Consider the following 23,853-nt stretch of genomic DNA (forward strand, 5'->3'; position numbering starts at 1 on the left):
GGATGCACTTTCGTTACCCACTGAAGATTGTGTTTCCTGTCTGGAGGTCTCTCACCTCAGCTGCCTCCCTGGACCAGAGGAGTGGACCAGAGCAGCGATGTCTCAGGTGGAGCTGAGCTCACCTGTCTTGCAACCCAAACTGCACCACTGGGCTTCCTCGTACCTACAGAGCCTCACAAGCTTGTTTTTCTACAGCTGTGCTATATCTCAATTGAGCTGTTTGTGCTGAGTAAAATCTCCTTCACCGTACCCCAAATTGGGGATTGCTGTTGGGGTTGAATTGGCAGCAACCATTGGTTGACATGAGACAACCTAAACCAAGGTCGGCTTGAGCTTGGCCATCAATCAGCTCCAGGGGCTTGACCTCCAAATACCAGCAGTAAGGATCCATTCCAACTGCGTCACGATTCACAGGACTCAAAAGCAAGTGAATCGTAAAAGCTGGAAAGCCTGGTGCCCTGTGAGCCAACGCCTGGGATTGGCTCTGGAGAAAACCATGCTCTGGTCTCGCTTGGGGGGCACACGCGCGCACACGCGCACATGCACACACGCACGCACGCACATGCACACACGCGCACATGCACACACGCGCACGCACACACACACGCGCACACGCACACATGCACACACACACGCAGTGCCTCCCCTGCGCAGCGCCTTCAGCTCTGCAGATCTTCCCTGAGGCAGAGGAATTGGGGTGCTAAGTCGTCGGTTTGCTTTGACCCAGCTGTCACCTGAGGTCTCTCAAACTGGGATTACAACAAGAAAACCTTAAAAGCCCGGAGGAACCCTGTGGACAATGAAAACGGGCAAACTGCACGCTGAATACACGTCTGCCCCACACTTGTTTCTTTCAACGCATAGAGCCTCCTTTGCACCTTCACGCTCCTTTCTATAAAAAGCTATGCTCCATCCATTTTTCTGTAAACAAGCAACCCTGCCCGTTAGCCAGGAGAGACATCTGGGCGCAAACAAGAAAGAAATTTCACCTTCGCCTTAGTTCTCCTAAAATACACCTGCCCAGGAACGAGTCCACACGGTGCGCCAGAAAGGGACGCCGGGCTGCCACTTCTTCTTCCGGGCTGAGGGCGAGCACTTCCGGGGGACCAGTCGCGAGGCGGAAGTGCGGTCTCCTGCCTGCGGCGGTCTGGGACCGGCGGAAGGAGGCTCCCAAGGTGGGGATCGGGCGGGGATCGGGGGGATGGCGGCAGCGGCAGCCGGGGCGGCCCAGGAGAAGCAGTTCCCGCCGGCGCTGCTGAGCTTCTTCATCTACAACCCGCGCTTCGGGCCGCGCGAGGGAGAGGTACGCGGAGCGGGGCTGCGCGCGGGCGTCCCCGGCGGCCCAGAGGGGGCCCGGGGCGGGGGTGCGGGTGCCGCCGACCGGCCGGCGTCGGGCCCCGGGAGCTGCGGGGTGCGTCCCGCAGGCGGCCCGGGCCGGCCCGGCGCCGGGCAGCACCTGTCACTCCGTCCTCCTGCAGCGTCACTTCCCAGCGGCTGCTGAGCGCCAGGGGTGTGCCCGGCCCCGGGGGTGCGGCTGCGGCCGGGAGGCTCGGGCTGCGCTGTGCAGGTCCCGGGCCAGTGCCCGTTGGGGAAGGAAGGTTCATCGGGCTCATCACTCCTCGAGCGGTGACTCTGTGTTCTCTTCGCATCGTTTCCGGATGATTAAAATTGAGCGAGTGTCTTTGTTACTGGAAGTCCCCGAAGTCCCTGGAAACGTGGAACGAGAGCGGCGGGCTGTCCCCCTACACGTAATGCGGGCTCGGAGGACTCAGGAAGTTGTTTTTTTCCCGAATTAATCGATACACTCCAGGAGTTTGGGGGTTATTTTTTAGGTGGGGACGGTGACTTCCTTCCTCAAAGGACATCCGGAGCTAGGTTTTGTTGCCAGAAAAATCAGCCCTTTTAAAGGCTGTCGGTCCGAACGACAGTGAACCCGCTGGGTGTAAGTCGCGGGGGGGGGGGGGGGGTGAGCCGGTGCACGTGCGCGCGCACGTTTCTCTCTTACACGCGTTGGTGTGTTTGTCACAAATTGGCGTGAGGACAGAGCTCCAAGGAGGGAGGGGTTGTCCAGTGCCGCTTCAGGTACCAGGGGCCTTACTCGAGTACCACGGTTGTCTGTCAGGCTGATGGGCGTTACTTACGCGGTGGAGGAGATAATTCTTGCTTTTCTACAGTGGGGCTTTTGTTTGTGTCGTTTTGTTTGGCTTGTAGTATCTCTGACCTGAGAAGTTGACGTTCAACTTAGCGTTTTCAGCAGCTAAGGTGAAAAAAAAAATGTGCATATTAATGGGATTCTGTTTCTTCATACTTTAGGAGGAAAACAAAATTTTGTTCTATTATCCAAATGAAGTAGAGAAGAATGAGAAAATTAGAAATGTCGGATTGTGTGAAGCTATTGTACAGTTTACAAGGTGATGCCTTTAAATGTGCTTTTGCAAAGTGCAGCGAATGCTTACAACTTATTTCTACTGGAGAGCTGTCCCCAACGTATTCTTTTAACCTTTTTAGGACCTTTAGTCCATCAAAACCTGCAAAATCTTTACATACACAGAAGAATAGACAGTTCTTCAATGAACCAGAAGAAAATTTCTGGATGGTCATGGTATTTACATACATAGTACTTTTTTTTTTTAATTTGTGAAGTTATGGTAGGTCCTTAATGTTAGGAATTTAGGAAAGTCTTCTGGCTATTGTGTCAAAGTAAAATTACAATAATGTTGGTTGCAATTTTAAAATCAAATTTCTATTCAGTGTATTTGTTCTTGGGGTTGTTTTAAAAAGTTACGTTTTTGGTGTTGTGTCATATTCAATTTTTTTTAATTTAGGGGAAATTAAAACATAATTGATTCGTTGTATAATTTTAGTTTATCCAATTCTGTAGGTTGTTCGGAATCCTAGCATTGAAAAGCAAAGTAAAGATGGAAAATCAGTTGTTGAATACCAAGAGGAGGAATTGTTGGTAATCTGTCATTTTTTTCATTTCAAGTTTTTAGAAAAAAAATTTATTACTGAGTATGTTGAGCAACTTGCTTGGTCAAATTTAAGCTGTGTTGCTTTTGCAGAAATTTCTCACGGTACACACAGTAAAGTTTTATGTCTGTTGTCTACATTAGCACAATCTCATAAAAATGTGTATGTACCCTATCTCGTTAATGCTTCTACTAATCATCTATGTATAAAGCCCTCCTAAAATTAGGTTTACTGGTTTATAATTGAATTTAAACACCTCTACTTTCAGCACACAGCTGTTGTGGGACCAAGTTTAAAAGCATGACATTACTTTGCCAGGAGTCATTGTACCTCTGCTGTGTGATAGAATTGGTTTCTCTTGAATTGACTTGTGCTATGTCTGTGTGTTGTTTGTAGGACAAAGTTTATAGTTCAGTGCTCCAACAATGCTACAGCATGTACAAGGTAAGCATAACATTCTTTCTGAATTGAATCTAGCTGCTCACCCTTATGTACGGGTTGTTTAAAAATAATTCTTAATTCTTCAGATGCCTGCAAGGGCGACTGTATATCTGTTTTAGGGGAGGAGATAAAGGGGCCTTTGAGACAGTGTTGAGGTTTATGCGTCATCCACTCACTGAGCACTGAGCCCTTCCCTACCTTCTAGCCTGGTACATTCCGCATTCTGGAGGAAAATGCATACTGTAGAAATGTGTATTGTTTAAAAAGTCTGGCTATATTATTTCTGTAAAGTAAAACTTTGGTAGGAATTGAGGTTAAAAACATGCCAGAAACTGGTGATTTCATAAAAATTACATCACTTAACAGTGTGTGAATTTTTTGTGCCTTATTTTATAACTTAGGCTTTCTCATGTATGGAAATGTATTCTATATTTAAAAGGAACTGGGGGAATTAAATTAGTCGAATTCATTAATCTAAAAATAAAAGAAGACCTTGTTATACTGGGTAATAAAAGGGCATGGGAAGTTGACTTTTTAAATTTTTTTACACCGTTAGCTATTTAATGGTACATTTCTGAGAGCCATGGAGGATGGAGGTGTGAAGCTCCTAAAAGAAAGATTAGAGAAATTCTTCCATCGGGTAAGTATCTGGAATTTGATTTATAATCTTGGTAGTGTTCAAACAGCCCCTTAGAGAAGTATACAAACAAATTTGTTTCTCAAATACGAAAAAAGCCAGAACTTGAAAGGGGCAAAGAGACTAAGATATACTGTGGCAAAACAAGACCGGTGTGAAGACTCATTAGATGTGTACACTTGAATCTTTTTCCAACCCTGTGTGTCGGCTCTTGCCACTCGGTCACAGCTCCTTAAAGCATCTTGAAATATCTCTAGGCTTCATCTGTATTCCACCTCCATCTATCAGAGTAGGGTTACTCAAAAAGTGAACTTACTGTGTGGTGGATTGGTTAATTAGCAAAATTTATACTATTTAGCTGAGTAGCACTTCTTGTGTATTGATTCTGTTCACTAAACAGGTGTAATCTATATAGACTGAAAGTAAAAGTTTTTGGCTGTGACACAGACTTGATCACGTTAGAGTTTATTAATGTGATTTTTCCCGTGATAAATGAATATCCCTAAAAGTTGCCATTCTCTTTTACTGTAAATTGATTTTGCATATTTCATCCAACCTCTGGTCAAATTCAGTTTATCTTAAAGGAATACTTTCTAAACTACCTTTGATAATCTGTTCTTAAATTATTTTGTTTTTATGAATTACTTTTCTTGTTTGTTTTTCATTTTAGTGACCATAATTATTCACTCCCATACTATCTCCTGATTCTTGTTCTTGTCTCTTTTACTCTACTACTGCCCAGTGGTACAAGTGACCACATGTCCCTTTCCATGATGTTAGTGTACGATGGCACGATCTGTCCATTATATCCTCGTGTGGATTCCTACCGAGGTTAACTTAATAGCAGGAGCACTAATGTAAGGAATGAACTACTACAGAGATAAAACACAATACTGAATCAACGTTAACTAGCTATGTTTGAACTTCATGTTTGGAAATTGAATTGAAACTTTACATTGAATTGAAACTTTGTATTTTCAAATCCAGGTACCAATGGCTCACCTACTTGTTGGTCTTGTCAGTGTGCTGTTTGCTAGTAATTGTATTGTACCATAAATTAAGACTAATCATTTTTAGTTGTCAGTACTAGAGTCAATGTATCATTAGTAAGTGTTATGCCTTATGTTTTCCTACAGTATTTGCAAACGTTGCACTTGCAGTCATGCGATCTACTTGACATTTTTGGTGGAATCAGCTTCTTCCCATTGGATAAAATGACTTATTTGAAAATCCAGTCCTTTATTAATAGGATGGAGGAAAGTCTGAGTATAGTCAAATACACTGCCTTTCTCTATAACGACCAACTAATCTGGTAGGTACATCCTAAGGATTGGCATGTAAAAGAAGAACTCTTTTAGGATAATAAAAATAGCAGTGACTAGACTGGTAGCAGATTGTCCAACTGAAACTAATGGCAGGGGGGCAAGGTAGAAAGCATCTGTAGATATTGTCAGAATAAAGCAATGATCATTTAAACCAAAACTAGGGTAATTCTGTTTAAAATTACCAAGCAGGGGAGTTTAAAACTTGTGCCATGAAAGGTGGAGAAAATGTTTTATCAGGTTAGGATTTAGGAATCCTATTTTTATTTTGGTGTGTTTTCCAAAAACATCTTCAAAGAAATGGTATAGTAAATGTGGGAAGCGTAACTGTCATGTTTTCTTTTAAAGAAGCTAGGTTTTAAAAACTATCCAGGAAGTTAAAAGTGCTATAAAGCCAGGAAATTCCCGCGTCGTCAAACTCTGTTTGCTTCCTGTAGTAGGAACAAAAACCTAATTTCCTTGTTGAAAGTGTTTATACTCAGGAAGAAAGAAACCATTACTAAATGCTGTCAACTACCTAAGACTAAAGTATGGAAAAGCCACTGAATGTGCGTAAGACTGTACAGAGGACGCGGCCCTAGAGTGCGGTGTGTGGATCCCGGCTGTTGATGGTGGTTGAGTGACCTGCCTGAGATGAGCTGGGGTGCAGGAGGGAGCGGCCAGCTGGAAGCCCTCCAGCACTGCTCCGGGTGCTCGGACTTGGTCAAGTTTTGTATTTGCATTTACGATAAATTAGGGGTGTAGCTTGTTTTAACACGAAAGCTGAGTTCAGCTAGTAGCAAAGGCTGTAGTGGTCCCTTGAAACCCATCCTCTCCCATGCCAAAATTTTGTAGCTTCATTTTAGGAAGAAAAACAAGCTCATCTAAAGAAATTTGAATACATTTGTTAAACAAGTGGATGAGTTTTTGCCTATGAAAATAATAACAAATCCAGATAAAAACACACCTCCTTTTTCACTTGAAAAATTGTTCATCAGGCAACTTGATGTTATACTCACTGAGCCCGTTCTAGTTGTCTTCTCTGATCTTCACGCTATGACAGCAAAGTGAAATTCTTACGCTGTTGGGAAAGGTTGAAGGATAGTTATACGGTATCTGGTCTGAGGAGAGAGCGGCCCCTCCATAGGGGGAAATTCCAGGGAGGACCTGGGAAGGTTGCAGCCAGCCGTGGTGATAGAGAGATCAAGGGAATGGGCCAGAATCCAACAGCAGCCCATGGCCGTGGTGCCCATCAGAGAAGGGTGGCTCAGATTCCAACCTCCTGGTACAACATAAGCCCTGAGATGGGTGCGAACTCTGAGACAGAAAGGATACAGTCCTAGAGCAGGAAGGGCCCCCGGAGACCAGCATGACTGGCAGGCTTGAGCTCTGGACGCCTGGGCTCATCGTACCTGTTGCCCCACTCCCGGGGATCCTTTTGGCATCTTTGTCTTCATGAATGATGTCCCCTGGAGTTGAGCAGTGCCCCAGCTCTGGTGGCTGCACCCATCCCAGAGACAGGTAGGTCCCAGGCAGTTGGGACAAGAAGGAGCTTTATGAAAAATAGCACATTTTGAGAAGCAATTACCAGTTACAAAGCTGGTATATTTAAACACCAAGACAGTATCGTATACTTCATGAACAGAATATGTTTATTCTTTTACTTACTATACTGTTTTGAAATTATCTGATTGAGGGCAGAACCATCTGTCTCCCTACACGAGGCCAGAACCTGGCACACTATGTACTCCGTAAATGATGGTGGGGAGCTCAAAGCAAATGACTAGTGGAAAACAATAGTTCTCTTTGCACTGTGTCACATTTGACGAATGGACCTGGTTTTTGCAGTGGCCGTGATAGGATTAGACACCACTGCTATTAGGAGGATCCTGCTGACTTCCTTGTCCAGAGTTTTTGGCTTGTTTTTTGAGAGAATTTTCTTTTTAATGGATTGACTTACTTTTCAGGGGTTAATGCTTTTATGAATAAATACCTTAGATATTTAATCAAAATTAACCATCTTTTATCTTGGCTGGATTATCTTATATTCAATACATGACAATAGCATACTCTGTATTTTAGACTAAACTAGCCTACGTGAAGGCTTGCGCATTGGATGATCACCACCTTATTCTTGGTAGTGATTCTGAAAGAAGTTTTCAAATTAAATAACTTAGTCTCGCCAGTGGAAACCGAGTTGGTGTGCCGCAGTGAGATGCAGGCTGCTGACCACAGCCGGGTGTGGCTTGCAGCATTGGAGTTGCTATTTCACTCAGAGCAGGTGTAGAGGTCTTAGAGCAAAGCAGTGAAAGTCCTTTGAGCATTGAAGTAAGCAGGACACAGAGTTAGGTGTAAACGAGAAAGAAAAATCCGTTTTGACCAAGTAGTAGCATTTTATGCTCACAGATGAATCAGATTTAAGGGTAAGAAGAGTTTTGTGGTTTTCGTTTTTGTTTTAAAGAAAAAAATCATTCCTATTAAGTCACTGTATTTGAGAGACTTTGAGATTCTGAGCACGAGGGGGCAATTCCCTGTTTGATGGGAGCCATTGATGGTCCTGAATCATTTGGACCTGTCAGTGCAGGGTTTTGTTGGCTTTATGTATGTATTTGTGTATCTATTTGTGCTAAGGAAGGAACTCTTGTTTGATTATTTTTTTAAACTTTATTTTGAGATCATTGAAGATTGCCATGCAGTTGGAAGAACTTTTCCCCAGAGGTAACATCTTGCATAACCGGAATAGAAAATTGTTTCATTTTTTTTTATAGAGGAGCGGGGACTAGGTATCAGGGTGGCGGACACCAGAGAGAGAGTTGCTATGGTCAGAGGTAATGGAGAGCCTGTAACTTGGGCAGGTCTCTCCGTAGGTGAAGTGGGAGTTGCCTGCTGGGTATTTTGTGTTCCGAACAGCTGGCTGCAACTTAATTTTTTTCTTTTATATTTTCTACCCAGAAAACCAACACCAAAATATTTAATGCCTACCATTAAATCTTAAGTGCAGTAATAAAAACAAAGCTGTAAGCCCTGTGCACATAGTAAGTAGTTAAGCCCTGTTGTCTGCCACTTCTTTTTATAGGGTGTTTTCTACTCAATGTTTTTTGCACTGTCCAATAGAATATAATGCAAGCCACATATGTAATTTAAAAATTCCACTAGCCGTGATAGAATAAAAAGAAACTGGTGAAATTAATTACATGTTTTGGCCCAGTATTTCTAAAATATTATTTCAACAGGTAAATCATACAAAAAATTAATGAGCTATTCTTTGTATGCTAAACCTTAAAAATCCAGTGTGTATTTTACACTCATTTCAACTGGCCACATTTCAAGTGTTCCGTAGCTACTGTTACGGGAAGCACAGCCCTAGAAGCAATTGCCCGGCACATAATCCTTTACATACCGTTTTCTACTTGTCATTAACAAACCCCTCTCACTGGAACTTTCTATGTCTTAAAAGGAAAGTAACATCCAGAACTTGTTTTGTTTCTGTTTTTCTCCTCTTTCCCCTTACCTCAACTATTTCTGTGTAAGAAAAAAAGGGGGTGACCTTTCCATGTGTTTGATGTGGAAATTCCATCTGCCTAGTTGGCCGAGTTTCAGAGCTGGCGTTGTCACAGGACAAGCACTACGTGTCCCCAACCACTTCTCTTGTGGCCTTATCTTTGGACCCAAAATTTCTCTTTCTACTGGGGAGGAAATAGAACAAACATGCTTAAGGGCATAGGGCTCCCTTCTAGTTTTAGTTGGGGACTAGACATTATGAAAATTGAACCTCAAAAGAAGAGAGGTGGTAGAGGAAGACAAAGAGGTAAGAGAAAACTGAATGAGCCCCAGGAGGTGGGTAGCACTCATTTGCCAGGACAGACCAGACTTTCCCTAACGGAAAAGAGGAGAGAGCTCCTGGAATAGGGTAGAGTATAGAGGGTTGACTTATGTAAAGTTAGATTTCCTCACACGATTTTTTCAATTATCTTGAACAGAAAAAAGCCCAGATACAGACCCATTGTCTGTTTATGTTCCTACCTAAAAACTGATTTCAGATCGAGTCCGATGCCTGCTAGTCTCTCAGGATTTTCCCACATGCTGCTCATTCTTGCCTCATTTCAGATTAGATGGTTTGCCTGAAGTTGATTTCTTTCTCTTCCTTCTTTTCTCCTGCATGGAAATCCAAACTGTTAAAATGCACATGCATTTCTAAGGCAGAGAAGGACCGATTCCTGGCCTACAGTGTCCCAGTGTTTTCCGGGATGCCAAGTGCAAGAACGTGGCATTACCGTGTAACCCAGAAAGCGAAGAGAAGTCTTTGACCCGAAATGCTGCATTATGGTTATTAATGCCCCCTGAAGAATCCCACATGGAATTCAACCAGAGGACCTAGTCTGTTGTAACTTTCTATTTTAAATGGCACATGAAATGCGCAACGACATACTAACTAGTAGCCTTTAGCAGGTCAGGCTCAGGGTCTCGTGCGGACTCAAGCCTTGCTCCTTCCTTCTTGGAATTCTCAGTCAAAGAATGGGCTTCTTGATAGAATGTAAAAGAAAAAAGATGAGCTTCAGTGTGGTCAGAATAATGGGAAGACAGATTCTGGTTCCAAACTTGTAACAGTGCTTTTCTAATGTTTCAGGAGTGGACTAGAACAAGATGACATGAGAATTTTATACAAGTACCTCACCACGTCCCTATTTCCTAGGCACATCGAACCCGAGGTATGATTGGGTGCTAATAGCTCTCTCTCCGTAGATTGGGGACGGATATCTCTATTGCTATAGACAGACAGACATATATACATGTGTGTATGTATGTATATACCCACACACAGGTGGGAGCGGGGAGGAGGGTGCAGTAATGTGGTTATGGGTGGGCCATCCTGGTCTCTATTTTACTAGTGTGATATTTAGTGATATTTGTTTAGTCGTCATCCCTTAGAACAGAAAACCATGGATGTCAGCTCTTCATTGTATTATGTTCAAATGCAGTAGCAAAGGTATGTTTTTAAGAGGAGCAATGCATTGAGGAGAGGAAAACTGGGAATTGGGTAGGGTTCTGGGAACTCCGAAAATGCCAGGGATCTTTGACAAACTGGTGGATCTCAAGAGATGTTATATTGCCTGCCTGGCTTTCCCACTCTGGTACTTAATTTCCCTGTTCTCTGCAGAGAACTGTAGACACCACAGTGCTCTCCCGAAAGTATCCTTCTGTAGCTTGGGTTAGGCTGGGGGTGAAAAGCATCCACAGCCCACGAAACCATCTCGGCCCAGGTACCCGTGTGCTCCTCTCTGGGTCTCTCTCCTTCCCTCTACTTTCTGAAAGCCATGACTTCAAACAACAAGAAACATATCATTGATAAGAAATTGAAAACAAGGTCTTGAGAAGGACCTGGTCCTGCACTTAGTTCCTTTCTAGGTTCTTTAGATACGGTAGCTAATGTTTCTGGAATACGTACCGACTACGAGACACAGTGTGAAGCGCCCAGCCAGCATGCATCTCCTGACGACAGTCCTGACAGTGGGTACCTTATCTCCGCCTGACAGAGACGACACCCAAGCTTGACTCACCCAGGGCCACCCACCCAGTCAGTGGTGGGGCCAGGACTTGATCGCAGGGTCTGCCTGACGCTGAAGCACCTGCTCACAGCTGCACCCTCAGAAAGCTCACTTCTCCAGGAGGCTTGCCCGTGTGACAGTGCTGTTGCGACAACAGACGTCTCTGGTGCTTTATCATATGCCCGAGAGCCAGGCTTATAAGCTAGGAAGCTACAGTCTCAACGTGGCGTTGGGAACAAACATGGCCACCTGAGGCCCTCTCTCAGTAGGAACTGCATATGTGAGAGTTGTCTGTGCCTTTTTACTATCGGATTTACTGTGTTTATCAATCTTTCATTTGCAGGTAAATGTTAAACTTTCATGTAGACTAAAAGAACATTAAAATCTTTTAGAAGAATAACAAGTTTTAGCTAACATGACTGTTGGATTTTTGTTCGTTTTCCATGCATGTTGAAATAGTACATCTTTAGTAAAAGGAACTGGGAATGTGCTACGAATGTAAATCTCTGAGGAATGGCTGAAGGCCAGGACTTTGATCTCAGACGGGCCTGGTTTTGATGCCTGGCCCTGCTACTTAGGAGCTGTGTGCGTGGGTGAACTTCCATGGACTTGAGTTTCCACAAGTAGGAAATAGGAAGAGTGTTCCCCACAGTGATATGAGATGAAGTGGAGTAATTTATGTCATTGCCTAGCATATGTTAACCACATGGGAAATTTCAGTTGTTGCTAATAAAGGAACTTAATCAGTATTTGGAATTTGGAATTTAGGTACAGTGAAGTTATGATAGTTCTTAAAATCTCTGAGTTTTCTGTGTACCTCTGTGATGCCCCTCGGTTTTTTTTGGCGGGGAGGAAAATGGGACTTTGATGCAGAAAAATGGCGTGGAGCCAACTAGTGGATATAAATGCTGTTTTTCAAAGCTTTGAAAAGAGAATGTAATAAGGCATTTCTCAACATTAACTTTGTTTACAGTTGGCAGGAAGGGATTCTCCCATAAGGGCGGAAATGCCAGGAAACCTTCAACACTATGGAAGGTAGGACTTCTGTTCTTTGATATACAGTATTGGATTTTCTTATCTTTTCATGAACACTGAACTACCTTTGTGCTACTTTATTGATAATAATCAACAGAGGAACTTCTGTTGTTTGTAGTGAATTAAAATTATTACTTTCTCATGATCTAACTTGGTGTTTTCCAAGTAGTATCTAGCTCCCCAGGCAGCTGTATATTAAGCAGGCATGGACTCCGTTGATATATGCCTGTTTATAGTTTACCTAATTGAATTGAGTCGTGTCTGTGCTTACTTTTCAGATTTCTGACTGGACCCTTGAACCTCAATGATCCAGAAGCAAAATGCAGATTCCCCCAAATCTTTGTAAATACAGATGACACTTATGAGGCGCTCCATTTAATAGTCTATAAGGTAACGACTGCTTTTCCCGCCAGTGTTACTGGTTGATACGGACATAAATAACATAAATCTTTCTTGCGGGTGTACATACACAAGTACGTATGCAAACCTGTGGAGCGTTTCTCGGAATAGATGTTGGCAGGCATAATTAGTGTAAAACTCAAAATGGGTGCTGTTCTGAAACAGTTAAGTTTTTCAACTCCTAGTAAACAGTTTTGTTATTAGTGAAAGAGTAACTGTCTGAGTCTGTGACGTCCTGCGTGCCCGCAAGTCGAACGCCACCAACGGTCAGGGTTGGCCCTTAGATGCCCCCTGCTGTCCTGCCCACACTTCAGTGAGTGCTGCATTTGCTCTGATTTTAAAGCTGTGGACTTGCTCATTCTAAGGACAGCCTTGGTTTCGTGTGTGTGTGTGTGTGTGTGTAAGGTGGGTTTGTTTTTGTTTTAAGGGCAATTTTTGGTTCAAGAAAGAAGGCTGAGGATGTGTTTGTGTTGTGTTCCTGCTGAGGGTACAATTAGTTTTCCCTCGTGAAGGCTTAGAAGCAATGCAGTAAGAACACAGGAAGGAGACGGACGTTGGCGGATGAGGGGATTGTGTATCTTCCTGGTAGATAGAAAGGAGATGGCAGAGTGATGCCTGGCAGAGTGGAGGAAGCTGCAGCCTGGGATATGAGTAGGGAACGAGCATGGAGGCAGGCGCGCCCCCACCCCACGGCCCCCCCACGGAAGCCCAGAGAAGCTTTGGCTTTGAGGCAGTCAGTCACCTGGGGGGTCAAGAGTAGGAAGGAGAGAGGGGAATAAGTGAGGTGTTGGACATGAACCACTCAGCTGCCCTTTCCCCATCCTGGTGCTCAGACATGCAGCTGAGCACCTGTCCTGGGCTGAAAACTGAGTCTTTTTTAAGAAGTAAACCTGGAGGGACGTAGAGTGGCTCAGGTGGGTGTCGCACCTGAGAACAAGGTCCTACTCCTGGCATCGCTGTGTGAACACTGCCACCCTGGACCTTCACCCGAGTGGCGCTTCCGCCCAGTCAGCTTTCAGTTCTGTCGTTCTTAAGTGTGGTTGCAAAACAGAACTATAGGTTCTGAGAGAAACAAAAATGATTCTGGGAACAGAAGAGAATGTTTAAAAATTAGCAAAGATTAGAGAAGTTGTAGCTCTAAAACAGGATGACAGGAAAGAGTCAAGGTTATATTAAACTTAGATTAATTGAAAATATAATCTTTAAAAAGTGTTTTTTAGTGGCAAGACAACACATTGCATAAGATATGCCATTTTAACCACGTTAAGTGTACAAGTCAGTGACATTAAGTACATCCACAGCGTGCAACCATCACCACCAGTTCCAAAACGTTGCACCCCAAACAGAAATTCTGTGCCCAGTAAGCAATAACCCCTCAACCCCCACCCCCTGGAGATATAATTTTTGACAAGAAATTCATCAGGAGGGTGAAAGATAAGTTACCCTGCCCTAGAATATAAGATAAAAATGACAGGAAATTAAAATATGGGAGGAAAGATGAGAGAGAGGGTCAGTTCAGGAATTTCACAGAAGTGGAGGAGAGGAAATTAGTAAATGGCGTTAGGAGAATATGTGCCGCTGAAGAGGAGTACATTTCCAGATTGAAAATGCCCAGGGAATGTCTAGCACAGTGAAGAAAAAAGATCCACTCCTATCCACACAATGGGCAATTTTGGAAACAAAGAGAAGTCCCAGAAAGCTTCCAGAAGGACAGTAAGGTCAGTTGTAAATCAAACTGGCATTAGCAGTTTCCTTACCAGCCCTAGATGTTAGGTGACAATGGAAGGAAGACTTTCAAAGTTCTGAAAGGAAGTAATTTTCAGGGTAGAATTTTTTGCCAAGCAAAATTATCAGTCACAGGTGAAGTAGAAGAAAGATGTTAAACATGAAAAGTCTCAGAAAGGTTACCCCATGCGTCCTTTCTTAAGGCTGCTGCAAGAGGTTGTACCCACGTAGAATAAGTGAGGAAACCAAGAAAGAGAACATGCTGGAATTCAAACTACGGTGGCTCCTACCCATAAGAACAGTAAAGAAAGGCTAGCCATGATACAGCTCGGAAGCCCTGCTCACGAACTTATCACCTCAGGTTCTTCCATAAGGAACAGGGAGGAGAGCTCTGTTCTGGGAGCAAGGGCTCCAGAATAAAGAGGTTTCATTCATACAGGAGTATGATTAACAGGTTTGATTAAACGTTAGGTATGATAAAGAATGGCGACGAGAGAATTCCAGGAAAGTAGACAAAAAGGTGTAATGTGAAAATGAACCAAACTGAAATGAGGCATAATTTAAAGCAGTAATTGGGGGAGGGGAAAAAGTCCCCTTTTATATTAAGCTAAAATTTTTCTCCTTTGAATGATTGAGGGGTAATGACTTTGAACCCTTAATGAAGGAAATATGGGCCTGGTACACTGTGTTCATCGGGTTTCCATTTTTAAAGTCAACCACTGGATGTAATTTCAGATGTGATAATGGCATTGTGGTTATGTTAAAAAGTTACCTTTTTTAAACAGCTTTATCGAGCTATTAATTCACATGCCATATAATTCACATACCATACCACATAATTCACTCACTTAATATATTTAAGTCAGTGGTTTCTAGCTGCAAAATTCAGGAGTCCCCAAGACCATCCTCACTCCTGACACCAACTGCTAGTTCAAGGGGTGCCCAAGACCACCTTCAGGTTCAGTAGTTCACTAGAAGGACTCACGGGACTCAGAGAAGCTGTTACACTCACGGTTACGGTTTATTACAGCAAACAAGCAGAGATTAAAGCCAGCCCAGGGAAGAGGCACAAGGACAGGATTGGGGTCACCAGGTGCGAGCTTCCAGTTGTCCTCTTACTGGAGTTGTGCAGACAGCGCAGCCTGTTGCTCCCAGCATGTGTGGACTGTAGCCATCATGGAGGCTCACCTGAGCTTCGAGATCCAGAGTTTTCTCGGGGGTTGGTCCGCAGACACAGCTGACCACCGGAGGAGTCGCTGACCTTAGTCTTCAGCCCTCAGGAGGCCCAGCTGATCCTCAGGGCCCTGAGGGGTAGTAGTCTTCTTTTCTTTCCGAGGCTTTAGTTTTGGTAGCAGGGTTATGCTGGCCTCAAAGTAAGTTGGGAAGTGTTCCCATCTCTTCCATTTTTTGGAAGACTTTGCAAAGGACTGGTGTCAATTCTCCTTTAAATGTTTGGTCACAGTGAAGTCACCTACATCTGGGCTTTTCCTTGTTGGAAGTTTTTAAATTATAAGTTAATTTCTTATTACAGGTCTTTTCTGATTTTCTGTTTCTTGGGTTGTTTTCATAGTTTGTGTTTCACTAGGAATTTGTCCATTTTGCTTACTCAATTTGTTTGTATATAATTTTTTATAGCAGTATGTAGCCTTCAAATCTTTTTTTCCCTATAAAGTCAGTAGTGATGTCTCTTCTTTCATTCCTCATTTTAGTAATTTGAGTCTTCTTTTGGTCTAATTGGTTTAGCTAAAGTTTTTTCAATTTTGCTAGAAAACGAGCTTTAGAGAACGAATTTTTGGTTTCATTTTTTTCTGTTGTTTTTCTATTCTCTATTTCACTTATTTCTGCTCTAATCTTTGTTATATCCTACCTCCTGCTTGCTTTAGGTTTAATTTGCTCTTAACTTTTCCAAGGTCTCAAGATGGAAGGTTAGGTTATTGATGTGAGATTTTCCTTCTTTTTAATATATGTGTTTACAGCTGTAAAGCTATAAGTAATAAGGTTTAGTAGATTTTCTTGAATAAGCATTCCTGCCTTTCCCTCTGGAAATGATTGCTTTTTATAATTTTCTCCAATTACGGTATTTCACTGGAGAGAGTCTGTGGAGCTTCTCGTGCCACCATTCCGGAAGTGCTTCTACAAATCCTCGCCTTTTACAGATTCCTTCTGAACTGTGTACGGATTAAATGATAGGGCTCCTGGAATTGTAGGAATAAGGAAGATGGATGGGGTAGGACTGTCTACGAGTTGACTGTTATTGGGAAAGTGATGGTCCATGGCGTTCATTGTACCATTCTGTGTACTTCTTTATATATTCGAAATTCAAGTTTTTAAATAGAGACTTAAAAGGCACATGTTTTAAAAATCCAACACAAACACCTACGGAAACCCAACAGAGAGCAGACATAAGGGAAGGACGTTGGATGGGGCTTCCATATGGAGTGGTGCTAAATGTGGCACTCACTGCTGCACACGTCCCAAGGATGCCAGCTGCTACCCAGGTCCGCTAGGGAGTGCCTCGGAATGCACAGCCACTGGTCCCAGATGTCTTGATATCTCAGGAGAGGCTGGAAATTGGAAATTTGCTAGAAAACTAGTGAGTATCTAAGTCAAAATTACTTTACACACAAAGAAACACATACATTGGATGGAACTCCTGTAAGGCACCCATTTTGCAACCTGTTTATAGGCAAATAATAATTTTGATTTAGTTACAAAATAGTTACAAATTAACTGTGACCGTGTAAAAATAGTTATAGCCCATAGAGGTTGAGAAGTGGAAGTGGTGAGAGGCAGGGACAGGTGGGAACGTAAATGTCCTCATTTAAAAGTTAGGAACCGGAGCTTGTACCTGTGACTGGGGGCGTGAGAAATGAGCCGTTTGGGGCTGTAAGGTGACCAGTGGGGGAACTAGACTGGCTGTAAACCACAGGGAGGAGGAGGAGAGCAGCTGAGTTGTCACGTCGGTATAGACCTGACTAGGAAGTCAGTACACTGTCTGAAGGTGACAGTGGTACCCACATTCTCTAAATGGTCAAAGTGGTTGCCTGTGGGAACAGGCCTCAGAGAAGGGAGTCTTGCTTTTCTTATTATAAAGTTACATGTTCTATTTGACTTTTATTTTTAACACTATACATTGCTTTAGTAAATTTAAACATTTTGGGTTATTTTTTTTATGGGTTTGGTTGCTATAAGTTGCCAGTATTTGCTAATGTCATAATTGCAGTATTTGCCGTAATAAACAGTGAGACAAGGTGACATTAATTTGCTGGGGGGTTTTTGTGTTAATGGAAATTGTCAAACATACACAAAAATAGACTGGAATAATGAATCCCCAGGTACCCATCATACAGCTTAATTAATTAACAATATGCTAATCTCATCTACTCTCTGTGTTTTGTTTTATTTTTTTGCCAGAGCATTTTCAATCATCATGTCATTTCACGTCTAAATACTTCAGTTTGCATCTCTAATAAGGACATCTATTTTAACATAGCCACCCCGCTCTTCTCAGACCTGAACATCATCTAACATCCAGTACACGGTTCTCCAGTTGACTAAAAAATCTCTTTATAAAGTTGATTTGTTCAAATCAAGAGTCAAGCAAGGTCACTGCATCTGTGCTTAAGGATCCTTTTCGGTACCATGTTGTCACCTGTGGTTTGTTTTCTCCTCGCAGGCCATGAGTGCAGCCGTGTGCTTCATGATTGATGGTAGGTACACACCTGTGTCTGCTTTCAGCCGTTGCTCTTCACAGTTTGCTCCGTTTATTCCTAAATGATCAGTGTGTTTCCCTAAGCAACACAGAGGCTGTATTCAGCGCTGTGCCCCGTCTGGAGCCTCTGCCATCTTAACTAGCTATTTCTGGTCTTTTTCAAGTGCTAGTTTTCCCACTTGTCACCAGTAGGATCTGGACACCTTTCTGGGCCTCCCTGACTATGGAATGGTAACAGTGGTCCTTGTCTAAAAGGGGGCTTTGAGGATTAAATGGGGTGCCAAACAGCACCTGTGTGGTGTTTGTTAAATATTTGACCATTCTAGGCCTGCTTGGGGTGGCAACCAATTTACCACCCCACAGAGCATGCTAAAATCAACATCCACAGTGAGGTGGGTCTTGATGATTTTTTCCATCTTAAATGTAGCTAATTTTGATTCTCTGTTTCTCTTCTGTTTGGGGGACGGGTGGGCAGGGAGATCTGATCATATCATTGTTTCATCTCCCAGGTGCAGTAAAAGTTTAATTTAAATTGTTAATTCAGTAAAGATGGTAACATTGTGCTTAAGGCAGTAAAGTGAATATTGACTCTTTAACACAAAGTATTATAACACTAACTGGTATTTTTTTAAATTCCTTTTAGCCTCTGTACAGCCTACGTTGGACTTTTGCCGAAGACTGGACAGCATTGTGGGGCCGCAGCTCACGGTGCTGGCATCTGACATTTGTGAGCAATTTAACATCAACAAGAGAGCATCTGGGTTTGTACTTTGCTTCCTGTTTACTTTCAAGCATCTAACTCGTTTTGAACTAAGGGTGGTTTTTGCCTAAGAATACAGGCAGTATTGGCATTAGTGTTCTCTCTGAAACCACAGCAGCAGTGTGCTGTTCACTCACGTCTGAAAAGCTTCCGGGGGAGCTGCTCCTGTGTTTTCTGCCCCACCTTGATAGTTGGGGCTGCGTCTCCTCTGAATGCAGTCCCTCGCTGTCCCGATTGTGGTGAACGTGTGGGCTAGCTATGCCTGTGAACTGGCCTTGTGAAGTGCCATCTTACATCCTACTTGACCAGCCCAGACTGTGGCATTCACCCTGGTGGTTGTAACCAGCAGGCTTTGCTTTGCAAAGGCTGAAAGCACTTTGCCTTGTGTGAAAGTGGCTGTGCTGGAAGCCGTTAAGGCATTGGTACCAAGTCTGACAGCTAGAAAGGCCCAGGACCAAGCATTAGGAGACTCAAGGTTAAACTCGTGTTGGTGCTAAGAACACTGAAAAGTCTCTAACCTCTTTCTATTCTCTTCACAAGTAAAGTGGAATTACTGTAAAGATAAGTCTGTAGATGGACAGTACATCTTTTATTGAGAAATGAAAGCCCTCTTCATGTGGACTTCCCATGTGATTGAGCAGTTACTAAAACACTGAATTTATATGTGCACTTGTGTTTGGTGACTCGTTATGTTACAGTGGGTCTGGTATGACCCACTGTGTGTGGTCTGGTATGAGCAATAGCCTATCGCCAGGTCCCGGGGAACAAACATTCGGTTCTGTGTGGTGATTGCTGCTGACAGCTTTCTTTGTTTTAGAAAAGGTACTACCGAGGACAGTGCCTGACCAACTTACATCTTCACAGCTGCTTACCCTTTTTATTCACTTGTTCATTTTTACCATGAAACTGCCTGATTTTCACTGTTGAAGGATACATAAGTGATTTAAATCTGTTTTGGGTCATGCACGTTGTGAGTAGAGAGAGATAAAGTGTGGTTACCTACGTCCCCGGCCCCGGAACATCACCGGATATTAACTGTTCTGTCTGTGCTTTCAGTAGATGTGATGAATTTCAGGTAACACAGCAACAAATACCCAGAGGTGAACTTGCTGTCCAGCACCTTCTGTTTCACAAATAAGATGAACTCTCCTTGGGATCATGCAGAAGAAAGGAGTGAGCCTTGGGTAGTAATTATCCGATCATTAGAAAGCACTTTTCTCTCCAATATTTTATTATGAACATTTTCAGACACAGGAAGGTTGAAAAAGTTGTACCGTGCACACACATATACCCCCTACTTAGATTCTGCAGTTAAGATTTTGCTGTATGTGTCTTCACACACATCTGTCTGTCCTGTAGGAATCATCCACATTCTTTCTTTTCCTAGATATAAAGTATTACAGTAGTAACCCCCTTATCTGGAGGTCAATTTCCAGTATCCTGAGCCCTCCAGAACATGGTTGCTAGCCCTGAAGGAAGCAGAGACGGCTCTGCACCCCACAGTGGCAGGGCCTCTCAGGCTGTCACCCAGACCCCATACTGGGACATCTGTAAGAGCACAGTGAGAGGTGAGGGGGGGAGGGCCTGGGAGCTCATGGCGCAGCTGTCTGCGTGGTTCCCTGAAGAGTTGCAGACCCTGACCTGGGAGGCCCAATCATTTAAAAATCAGAAAAGTGTATCCCAATTAAAATATTCATTTCACTTGGGCAGAAAAGGCTAATACTGTTTAGAATGATCTCCATTTAGGATGATGAAGTACTTTCCAGTAGTTAGCTTCAGTTCTATGGCAGATTAAATACATGGAACGCGTTTGTTTCCTGGTGCTGTCGGATCAGGGAGATGTTACTCTCCTAAAACAGGTCGGCAGACTTCCACAAAGGACTGAATAATAAGGATTTCAGACTTTGTGGACTGTGCGTGTTGCAACTACTCAACTATCATTTAAGTGTGAAAGCAGCCGTAGACAGTACATAAACATATGCCTGTGGCAGTTCCAGGAAAACTTAATTTAGAAAAACAGGGCCAGGTGTGGCCCCCAGGCCAGAGTTTGCTGATCCTTCCACTAGACAATAAATGGCCTGTACTGATTTAGTTTGCATTTTTTAAAAAAAATTTAGTGATTGCCATTTATAAAACATTATAGTTTTATTGAGAAAATTATCACAAAATGGTTAAAACATTTTTGGTTTTTAAAAAATTCACTTTAGCTCTCTGGAAAATTCCATCATATTGAGTACCTCACAGATATCAAGTAAGTGACTGATGAATGAGGAGCATGTTACTTTTAACTGAGATTCTTGATTTGAAGGCTCAGCCATTGCAAGTACAAGGCTTAGCCTCACGGATTTAAAATTTTAACAATGTCGTTATATAGTTTGGATAACTGTTCTTTCAGAATGTTACCATTTTAATGATATGTTTTCACAGGTCTGAAAAAGAACCCCAGTTTAAGTTTATCTACTTCAACCATATGAACTTAGCAGAGAAAAGTACAATTCACATGAGAAAAACACCCAGTGTGTCACTTACGTCAGTTCATCCGGATTTAATGAAGATTCTGGGTGACATCAACAGTGATTTTACGAGGTAATTCTTGCCACCTCTCAAATTAAGTGTCCCTTTTGTAATAAGACAAGAGACATTAAGAAATCATCTTCCAAACCAAATGACCCAGAGCGCCTTAGGGGAGCTCACACTTGACCGCCCTTCTGGGGGCCACTTCCAAACAGATCATTAAGCCCAGAAGTCACTGGTCACTCGCACATGACTCCCTACACTTTTTAAATGATTGAAGTTTCCTGGTTTTGTTTTAGATTGTGTTTCACGATCTGGCTGTTTTGATAACTATTGCATTTTGAAACTCTTATCTTACAGAGTGGACGAAGATGAAGAAATCATCGTAAAAGCGCTGAGTGACTATTGGGTTGTGGGGAAAAAGTCTGACCAGCGGGAGCTATATGTTATTTTGAATCAAAAAAATGCAAACCTGATTGAAGTAAATGGTAAATACGATTTGGTATTTGAGCAGAATTTTAATGCTACTGATATTTAAAAACTATTGTCTTTTCAGTGTACTAAGAAACACTAAATAGAACGTCATGACTGCTGAGATTTTTAAGCACATGTCTCTGTTGCATAAAGGAAACCATCATTTGATCCATTCTATGTCTGTCTCTAGCTTAGTTCCTCGAAAAGTATGTGAAAAACTTTCCTGTTATCACAGGAAACTTGGATAAAAGAAAATTAGTTTCTACAATGCTAAAGGGAAAGAAGGGAGTCCCGTTAGTTTATACACCGTGTATAAAAAGGCTATTTGTATTTCCTGGAATAAGAATACACATTTCGATGCAGAGTGGCCGGGTTCATATAGCCGTTTACAGCCATGTCTGTCTGTGCACAAGCAAGATGTAGCAGTTTCCTTCGCCTTCCAGCCAGTGCAATTGGTCTGGGCCTCTGCACCGTGTGGCCTGCACAGCTGCTTTGATTGATCTACCATTTGTTGCCTGCAGGGAAGGGTGATGTCACCTTCAGGGCAATAGGCTCCTTTGCTGCTCTGCAAGCAGTGGACAGTTGGGGGGGGTGCGCCCCAAGTACCGCTTGTACAAAACGGTGGTGGTGAGGTGTCTTTTCTCTGCACGGATCTTCTGGGGCACATTAAATTCTTCTCTTTGTTAATACTTCTGTCACTGGTAGTTGTGTGCATCAGAAACATCAGGAAAGATGCCTCGTTACAACGGGAAGTGGGTCAAGATAACGATGCCTGTATGGAGCACTGATCTGCAGGTCACCGTTGTAGCCAGAGTTTGTTTTGCGGCATCAGATTTCTCACGATTTTAGAAGCTGGGCTCCTCACCCCCTAGCCCGGAGGTGCCGTAGGCAACTCGGGGGCTGGCTTTGGGATTCCGCAGACCCTGAAGCAGGGTTTGTCCGTGTCATGTACTATGAAGTTTCGTGGTCATGGTAGGCTTTTTCTTTCTCTCCATTTATTACCATTTCTTACCCAGGCTTCTGGGATTGAAGGTCACAATTAATGCAGAAATGTATTTATTCCCAACTTTATTCCAGAAGAACTTAAGGTACTGCTATGTATCATGCAACCTTGACGTGAAAACCGCTGTTCCGTACTCACTGTTTTCTGTTCTTTTTGCAGAAGAGGTAAAGAAACTTTGTGCAACGCAGTTCAATAACATCTTCTTCTTGGACTGACGACAGCGGCTCACCAAAACCTCTTTTAAAACAGCTCAGCAAGCGTCTCGTTTACCACTGCAGATTATTGGTCATATTATTGACTGGATTAATGACAATAGTAAAGCAATACTTGCTTTGAAGAATCAAATTTCTACTCAGTCTTCTGATCCTCTGAAGTTTTTAGATTTTAAATATTTATGTGGAATTAATTCAAGGTAGTCAGTTACATCTCTGTCATTCCATTCTTTTGACATTATGTGAATATTTTACTGGAAAATCAGACTAATAAATTGTTAAAGTTTTTAAAATTCTGGTTTTGCATTGAGTCTCTGTCCTATTGCCTGTTCGTAGAACGTGCTGACCAGTGGGTTCGTGGCTCGTCCTCGGTATTCTAGCAGCTAGAGCTTCGCAGAATTGGGGTCCCTTCCTTGGTCACTAGACCTGAAGTGGTGAGCTAAGGCATTTGCACAAAGTAATTAATTGCTAGACTCGGTTTTTCTCTTGAGAACTAACATGATATTTAGACCACGTATAATAACACAGAGAACTTAATGGAAGTTTTCAGTATGGTCTAAACAAAGTGTTGTTTGTAGCGCAGCACTCCCATGCAGGTTCACAGCTGAGGCGGGGCCTGGCTGAATTTTATGTAACTTAACCTAACTTTTAGTTAGGTTAGGACAGCAGAGTTAGGTCTGGAGCAGAGTTTGGGTGCAAACTAGGCAGGTATGGTCTGGAAGCACTGGTACCACCCGGCCCTCACGGGCACCACAGTTCCCCTTCCCTTGGCCTGCGTGAGCTGCTGAGGTAGAGAGGAGACGGGGAAGGACTTCTCGCCAATGTGTAGCATTTTTGTTGTCACCCAGTCTTACACAATTCGCAGTTTCCATTCTGATTTCCTCTTGACCCAGGAGTCATGTAAGGTTGTGTGTTTTAGTTTCCAGTGATATTAAGCGTTCTTGATGGTGGGCCTTCAGTGCTGTCTTAGTAATTGCTATGCAATGTGATCGTGGTCTCTGATGTGTCATTGGAAATAGTTGCACTTTTCAACCTAAAATGTAGCCAGTGTTTATTGTCTGTTGTATTCTGGTTTCTAACTGTTGGTTCAGACTTACTTGAGTTCCTTAACTTTTCTATATTCT

General features: G+C 42.9%; 1 protein-coding gene across 5 annotated transcripts; it reads left to right on the forward strand.

The window, feature by feature from the left end:
* On the forward strand, positions 1 to 23,026 carry CCZ1 (CCZ1 homolog, vacuolar protein trafficking and biogenesis associated). Of its 5 annotated transcripts, none has more exons than XM_081035277.1 (16): positions 1,109 to 1,303; positions 1,833 to 1,942; positions 2,314 to 2,411; positions 2,509 to 2,602; positions 2,882 to 2,959; positions 3,367 to 3,414; positions 3,968 to 4,051; positions 5,185 to 5,360; positions 9,977 to 10,058; positions 11,869 to 11,930; positions 12,209 to 12,320; positions 17,731 to 17,764; positions 18,410 to 18,527; positions 20,954 to 21,112; positions 21,401 to 21,528; positions 22,677 to 23,026. In XM_081035277.1, exons 4-16 carry the CDS (start codon positions 2,594 to 2,596, stop codon positions 22,730 to 22,732), a joined length of 1,146 nt encoding a protein of 381 aa, XP_080891403.1. In that variant the 5' UTR covers positions 1,109 to 1,303; positions 1,833 to 1,942; positions 2,314 to 2,411; positions 2,509 to 2,593; the 3' UTR covers positions 22,733 to 23,026. The 5 variants fall into 5 exon arrangements, with proteins under 5 accessions (XP_080891402.1, XP_080891403.1, XP_080891406.1 ...); XM_081035278.1 differs by lacking the exon at positions 1,109 to 1,303 and adding an exon at positions 1,479 to 1,676; XM_081035276.1 differs by lacking the exon at positions 1,833 to 1,942 and having other exon boundaries at positions 1 to 1,303.
* The last annotated feature ends 827 nt before the right edge of the window (positions 23,027 to 23,853 follow it).

The sequence above is a fragment of the Rhinolophus hipposideros genome, assembly GCF_964194185.1.
Source record: "Rhinolophus hipposideros genome assembly, chromosome: 23".
In the NCBI taxonomy this organism is placed as follows: domain Eukaryota; kingdom Metazoa; phylum Chordata; class Mammalia; order Chiroptera; family Rhinolophidae; genus Rhinolophus; species Rhinolophus hipposideros.

What these genes read in the sequence shown, in the direction of transcription:
- CCZ1 (XM_081035276.1), top strand. Translation starts at nt 1,202, where the DNA reads ATGGCGGCAGCGGCAGCCGGGGCGGCCCAGGAGAAGCAGTTCCCGCCG. An exon ending in AAAATTTCTGGATGGTCATG is followed by an intron (nt 2,603 to 2,881) that starts GTATTTACATAC and finishes CCAATTCTGTAG; the next exon opens with GTTGTTCGGAATCCTAGCAT. An exon ending in TAGAGAAATTCTTCCATCGG is followed by an intron (nt 4,052 to 5,184) that starts GTAAGTATCTGG and finishes GTTTTCCTACAG; the next exon opens with TATTTGCAAACGTTGCACTT.